This window comes from Cottoperca gobio, chromosome 6 (assembly GCF_900634415.1).
Source record: "Cottoperca gobio chromosome 6, fCotGob3.1, whole genome shotgun sequence".
NCBI lineage: Eukaryota > Metazoa > Chordata > Actinopteri > Perciformes > Bovichtidae > Cottoperca > Cottoperca gobio.
The window spans coordinates 23,825,698-23,833,197 of record NC_041360.1 but is presented as its reverse complement, the minus strand read 5'-3'; the positions used below and the strand labels follow the sequence as shown (position 1 = coordinate 23,833,197).

At 53.9% G+C, this 7,500-nt stretch overlaps 1 protein-coding gene across 1 annotated transcript in view; it reads right to left on the bottom strand.

Moving 5' to 3' along the window:
• LOC115009283 (transcription factor SOX-6-like) overlaps positions 1-7,500 on the bottom strand; it is a 79,616-nt gene that overhangs the window by 5,682 nt on the left and 66,434 nt on the right. The window contains exons 14-16 of the mRNA XM_029433169.1: positions 1,898-2,004; positions 979-981; positions 557-727 (exon numbers count right to left, since the gene is read on the bottom strand). Coding sequence (XP_029289029.1) covers positions 557-727; positions 979-981; positions 1,898-2,004 — 281 coding nt within the window. The remainder of the gene's footprint in view (positions 1-556; positions 728-978; positions 982-1,897; positions 2,005-7,500) is intronic.

The following is a 7,500-nucleotide window of genomic DNA, read 5'->3' as shown; positions in this document are numbered from 1 at the left end:
CTCGGGAGGAGAATTTACATTCAGCGACCCTCAAGCTCACGGGAGCCCTGCGGACAGTGGAGGTCTTCAGGACATTTCACCAACAGCCGCTGTGCTCAGCACCGTGTGAATGGCTATCTGTGTCGAGGAGGTTAGCATCAACACGGATACTTTATAACTGAATGCATCCATCACACTAGTCAGGCTGACACAGTGGAGCTCTGTGTGTGAAGTGTTCCAGGTTTAAAAGCACACTAGTCCTTCTTATAGTCTGCAGCCTGCTGGTAATAGACCCTGTGAACTGCAGAATATAGAGGTTTGAGGACCATCAACTGGCAAATGCTAAATGTGTCGTTGAACAAGATAGTGGAAGTGCACTTTCGTAGCCACAAATAGTTTGTGTTGATGACTTGTGTGTGTGCGTCTGTAAGGTGTTGATGCATAGATTTCTTAAAAGATCGGTTCACCCCAACAAGAAGAAAGTAATGAGGTTCAAATAATGCAAAAGCAATTTGCAGGACGTTCGGGTTAGGGTTAGGGTTAGGGTTAGGGTTAGGGTTAGGGTTGAACATCTCACCTAGGATCTTGCTGATGTTGGAGTTGTGCATGTCGGGGAAGGTCTGCAGGATCTTCCTCCGCTCGTCTTTGGCCCACACCATGAAGGCGTTCATGGGCCTTTTGATGTGAGGCTCGGCATTGTTCCTGCCCCGCGCCTCCCTGAACACTCGCGCCTCCGTGATATTATTCCCTAAAAACAAATCATATTCTTCATATTAGAACTGCAACGATTAGTAGACTTAACTCTTACTTGATCCACAGAAAAATATTAAAAGTTTTGGGATGACGTTCCCTATTTTCTGACATTTTACAGACCAAATGATGAATCAAGACAATTATCAGCAGATTAATCGATCATGAAAACAATCGTTCGCTGCAGCCCAACAGTATAAAACCATCATTAATCGTTTATACTTTCACACTTCCTGTTGCCTTCTTCACCCCCTGATCGTCGGGAGAGGATGTATAACAAAAGTGTGATGGGGGTTTTGCTGGGATGCCCTCAACATGCTCACACAAATATCAACTTCCGCCTGATAGCATCTCAGTGCCTGTGCTGCTGTTTAGTGCTGTTCTAAACTAAACCACAATGAGCACTCCTCTGCTGTAAACAGTGGTGCTTTATGAGGCACAGGTTTGTTGGGAGGGAGAAGTGTCCTTAGACTGCTTTTACAGAACTGCATGAATTCTTGTTATGATTCATTACAAAATGGAGAATTCTTATTGGCACTGAACGTCCACAGTTAACTACAACAGACCTGTCTTCGCTTGCGTTTGTTTGCATACTTGTACCGGGTGGGATCTTATGTCACAAACACTTGTTGTGGAGAAAAGGAGAAGTCAGCCTCTTGTCATGCACTCGCAGGGGGAAAAGAAAAACTGTTCAAACCTTTTCAAGAGCGTAAAATGTTGACATTGTACATTCTGTTTATCTGTCGACGGTGTCCTTCACCGGAGCTTCCTGAGGAGCACAATAAATATTTGTACTCCCTGAGTACCTGCATGTTCTGGCTTTCTGGAAGATGATTTCTTTTTTATTGTGGAAGTTTTTCTTCTTTCTGAGATGGCAGAACAGTAGAAGCAGGGCCTCTTCTGTGTGGGGCCCGCGGAGTTAAGGGTCACTGGTATCAATTTAGTCTGAACAGGATGTGACTCTGCTTCTCAAAACTCCAGCAACTCCCTCCTTTCATATCCCTGTAGCCTTCCAATGCTACGATGTTTCTTTGTGCGTCTGCATACATTTCTGAATTACCGAGATTAGAAGCAACTAAATAATGGGGCGTGAGGGAGTGAGGCAAAAAAACTATATGCTAGAAAAAGAGAAAGGAGGGATAAATGATAACATCCCGGAGACGCTCACCATCCAGATCCTCTGGTCTCGTCAGGTCGATGACTCGATGGACCATTTTCCCAGCATCCTCCCCGAGCTTCCCCAGGTGCTGGCTCAGCGTCTCATAGTGCAAGCCGCTCCTGCAACATAAGAAAAAACATGAAAGGTTATAAGATGCAAATAAATATGATGGAGGTACAGCGTTGCTTAAGTTTCTAATTCAGTTCTTATTATGTGATGTGTGGAGGACGTCTCTGTGTATGTCTGGCATCTCTCAGAGTGGGTCACTGGAGATGCCTGTGACGGTAATGACAATAAAACTAATTGCTGGGTTGTGTTGGCGTGGAGGAAAGTCCAGCACGGCTCCCCCAAAAAACTTGCAGTTTATTTTGATGCAGCTTTTGTTTTACAGTATCTGAGTCATGATGTTGGTTGTGGGATAAGCTAACAGACAAGTCGAAGGCCCCGAAGGGCCGAGCTAATCAACAGCGTCTTCCCCAACCTCCCATCATCATGCGCTCTCTCGGATCCTGCCGCCTGCCACTCCACTTCTGAGACAAATAGCTGCTACGAGCAGCCTGCCCCGGGGCCTTCCAGCTAAAATTACCAAACTGTGGTGGAAAACATCGAACCCTCCGCACAGCTACCGCACATCTACACTCCTCCTCTCCTCTCTTCTCCCCCGCCTTCCCTCTCTCTCTCTTCCTCCCTCTCGGCTCTCCTCCATTTTTCTGGTGACAGAGGCATTTTGTTTGACGCAAGGAATGGTTGCCGGGTGAAGTCATGCCGCGGTAGCCGCTGGCAGAGTTGGTGGAACTTAGGGGCCGGCGTGTATGTGCGCATATGTGTGTGTGTGTTTATAGATGAGGAGTAGGCGCGGGCCAATGTCAGCACTACGGCAGGGCTGTAATCAGGCCCACCACAGAACATGTGCCTGGGCAGTGCCATGCTCACCGCAGGAAGCAACCGCCTAACAAAGGACTAAAGAAAAGAGACGCAGAGGGAGAGGGGGAGGGAGAGGGGGAGGCAGAGGGAGAGACGGAGGGAGAGGGGGAGGGGGAGGGAGAGGCAGAGGGAGAGGGGGAGGGAAAGAGGGAGATACAGAGGGAGATACAGAGGGAGAGGCAGAGGGAGAGACAGAGGGAGATACAGAGGGAGAGACAGAGGGAGAGACAGAGAGAGAGAGACAGAGGGAGATACAGAGGGAGAGGGGGAGGGACAGAGGGAGAGACAAAGAGAGAGAGAGGGAGATACAGAGGGAGAGACGGAGGGAGATACAGAGGGAGATACAGAGGGAGAGACAGAGAGAGAGAGACAGAGGGAGATACAGAGGGAGAGACAGAGGGAGAGACAGAGGGAGCGACAGAGGGAGAGACAGAGGGAGATACAGAGGGAGAGACGGAGGGAGATACAGAGGGAGATACAGAGGGAGAGACAGAGAGAGAGAGACAGAGGGAGATACAGAGGGAGAGACAGAGGGAGAGACAGAGGGAGAGACAGAGAGAGAGAGACAGAGGGAGATACAGAGGGAGAGACAGAGGGAGATACAGAGGGAGAGACGGAGGGAGATACAGAGGGAGATACAGAGGGAGAGACAGAGAGAGAGAGACAGAGGGAGAGACAGAGGGAGAGACAGAGGGATAGGGGGAGGGACAGAGGGAGAGACAAAGGGAGATACAGAGGGAGATACAGAGGGAGAGGGGGAGAGACAGAGGGGGAGACAGAGGGAGAGACAGAGGGAGAGACAGAGGGAGAGACAGAGGGAGATACAGCGGGAGAGACAGAGGGGGAGGGGGAGGGACAGAGTGAGAGACAAAGGGAGAGGGGGGAGGGACAGAGGGAGAGACAAAGGAAGATACAGAGGGAGAGACAGAGGGAGAGGGGGAGAGACAGAGGGAAAGACAGAGTGAGAGACAGAGGGAGAGGGGGGGAAGAGAGAGCAGAGGGGGAGACAGAGGGGGGAGAAGAAAGGGAAAGACAGAGGGAGAGACAGAGGGAGAGACGGAGAGACAGAGGGAGAGACAAAGGGAGAGGTGGAGAGACAAAGGGAGATACAGAGGGAGAGACAGAGGGGGGAGACAGAGGGGGAGAGAAAGGGAAAGACAGAGGGAGAGACAGAGGGAGAGGGGGAGGAGACAGAGGGAGAGACAGAGGGAGAGGGGGAGAGACAGAGGGGGAGACAGAGGAAAGACAGAGGGAGAGACAGAGGGAGAGGGGGAAGAGACAGAGGGAGAGGACAGAGGATGAGAGGGGAGAGACAGAGGGAGATACAGAGGGAGAAGACAGAGGGAGAGGCGGGGGAGAGACAGAGGGAGGAGAGACAGAGGGAGAGACAGAGGGAGAGGGGGGAGAGACAGAGGGAGATACAGAGGGGGAGACAGAGGGAGAGACAGAGGGAGATTACAGAGGGAGAGGGGAGACAGAGGGAGAGACAAAGGGGAGATACAGAGGGGGAGACAGAGGGAGAGACAGAGGGAGAGACAGAGGGAGATACAGAGGGAGAGACAGAGGGAGAGACAGAGGGAGATACAGAGGGAGAGACAGAGGGGGGAGACAGAGGGAGATACAGAGGGAGAGACAGAGGGAGAGGGGGGGAGACAGAGGGAGAGACGGAGGGAGATACAGAGGGAGATACAGAGGGAGAGACAGAGGGAGAGGGAGATACAGAGGGAGAGACGGAGGGAGATACAGAGGGAGATACAGAGGGAGAGACAGAGGGAGATACAGAGGGAGATACAGAGGGAGAGACAGAGGGAGATACAGAGGGAGATACAGAGGGAGAGACAGAGGGAGAGACAGAGGGAGATACAGAGGGAGAGACAGAGGGAGAGACAGAGGGAGAGACAGAGGGAGATACAGAGGGAGATACAGAGGCAGAGACAGAGGGAGAGACAGAGGGAGAGACAGAGGGAGATACAGAGGGGGAGACGGAGGGAGATACAGAGGGAGAGACAGAGGGAGATACAGAGGGAGAGACAGAGGGAGATACAGAGGGGGAGACAGAGGGAGAGACAGAGGGAGAGACAGAGGGAGAGACAGAGGGAGAGACAGAGGGAGAGACAGAGGGAGATACAGAGGGAGAGACAGAGGGAGAGACAGAGGGAGAGACAGAGGGAGAGACAGAGGGAGAGGGGGAGACAGAGGGAGAGACAGAGGGAGATACAGAGGGAGAGACAGAGGGAGAGACAGAGGGAGAGGGAGATACAGAGGGAGAGACGGAGGGAGATACAGAGGGAGATACAGAGGGAGAGACAGAGGGAGATACAGAGGGAGATACAGAGGGAGAGACAGAGGGAGATACAGAGGGAGATACAGAGGGAGAGACAGAGGGAGAGACAGAGGGAGATACAGAGGGAGATACAGAGGGAGAGACAGAGGAGAGACAGAGGGAGATACAGAGGGAGATACAGAGGGAGAGACAGAGGGAGAGACAGAGGGAGAGACAGAGGGAGATACAGAGGGAGAGACGGAGGGAGATACAGAGGGAGAGACAGAGGGAGATACAGAGGGAGAGACAGAGGGAGATACAGAGGGAGAGACGGAGGGAGATACAGAGGGAGATACAGAGGGAGATACAGAGGGAGAGACAGAGGGAGAGGGGGAGACAGAGGGAGATACAGAGGGAGAGACAGAGGGAGATACAGAGGGAGATACAGAGGGAGAGACAGAGGGAGATACAGAGGGAGAGACAGAGGGAGATACAGAGGGAGAGACAGAGGGAGATACAGAGGGAGATACAGAGGGAGAGACAGAGGGAGAGAGACAGAGGGAGATACAGAGGGAGATACAGAGGGAGAGACAGAGGGAGAGAGACAGAGGGAGAGACAGAGGGAGAGAGACAGAGGGAGAGAGACAGAGGGAGAGAGACAGAGGGAGAGACAGAGGGAGACAGAGGGAGAGACAGAGGGAAAGACAGAGGGAGAGGGGGAGGGACAGAGGGAGAGACAAAGGGAGATACAGAGGGAGAGACAGAGGGAGAGACAGAGGGAGAGACAGAGGGAGAGACAGAGGGAGATAGAGAGGGAGATACAGAGGGAGAGACAGAGGGAGATACAGAGGGAGACAGAGGGAGAGAGGACAGAGGGAGATACAGAGGGAGAGACGGAGGGACAGAGGGAGAGACAAAGGGAGATACAGAGGGAGGTACAGAGGGAGAGACAGAGGGAGAGACAGAGGGAGAGACAAAGGGAGATACAGAGAGAGAGACGGAGGGAGATACAGAGGGAGAGACAGAGGGAGAGACAGAGGGAGAGACAGAGGGAGAGACAAAGGGAGATACAGAGGGAGAGACAGAGGGGGAGACAGAGGGGGAGATAGAGGGAGAGGGGGAGGGAGAGGGGGAGAGACAGAGGGGGAGACAGAGGGAGAGACAGAGGGAGATACAGAGGGAGAGACGACGGAGGGAGAGACAGAGGGAGAGACAAAGGGAGATACAGAGGGAGAGACAGAGGGGAGACAGAGGGGGAGATAGAGGAGAGGGGGGAGGGAGAGGGGGAGAGACAGAGGGGAGACAGAGGGAGAGACAGAGGGAGTAGGAGAAGAGAGGGAGATACAGGAGGGAGCAGAGACGGAGGACAGAGGGAGAGACAAAGGGGAGATACAGAGGGAGGTACAGAGGGAGAGACAGAGGGAGAGACAGAGGGAGAGACAAAGGGAGATACAGAGGGAGAGACGGAGGGAGATACAGAGGGAGAGACAGAGGGAGGAGAGACAGAGGGAGAGAGACAGAGGGAGATACAGAGGGAGAGACAGAGGGGGGAGACAGAGGGGGAGATAGAGGGAGAGGGGGAGGGAGAGGGGGAGGAAGAGACAGAGGGGGAGACAGAGGGGAGAGACAGAGGGAGATACAGAGGGAGAGAGAGCGGAGGGAGAGACAGAGGGAGAGACAAAGGGAGATACAGAGGGAGAGACAGAGGGGGAGACAGAGGGGGAGATAGAGGGAGGAGGGGAGTGGAGGGAGAGGGGGAGAGACAGAGGAGGGAGACAGAGGGAGAGACCGAGGGAGATACAGAGGAGGAGACAGAGGGAGAGGGGGGAGAGACAGAGGGAGAGACAGAGGGAGAGGGGGAGGGAGAGGGGGGAGGGAGAGACAGAGGGAGAGGGGGAAGAGACAGAGGGAGAGGACAGAGGGAGGGGAGGGGGAGGGAGAGGGGGGAGGGAGAGACAGAGGGAGAGGGGGAGAGACAGAGGGAGAGACAGAGGGAAAGACAGAGGGAGAGAGGGGGAGGGACAGAGGGAGAGACAAAGGGAGATACAGAGGGGAGAGACAGAGGGAGATACAGAGGAAGAGGGAGAGGGGGAGAGACAGAGGGAGAGACAGAGGGAGAGGGGAGGGAGAGGGGGAGGGAGAGGGGGAGGGAGGGAGGGAGGGGAGGGAGAGACAGAGGGAGAGGAGGAGAGACAGAGGGGAGGGGGAGAGACAGAGGGAGAGACCGAGGGAGAGGACAGAGGGAAAGACAGAGGGAGAGGGGAGGGACAGAGGGAAGAGACAAAGGGAGATACAGAGGGGGAGACAGAGGGAAGATACAGAGGAAGAGGGGAGAGGGGGAGAGACAGAGGGAGATACAGAGGGAGAGACAGAGGGAGATACAGAGGGGGAGACAGGAGGAAAGACAGAGGGAGAGGGGGAGGGA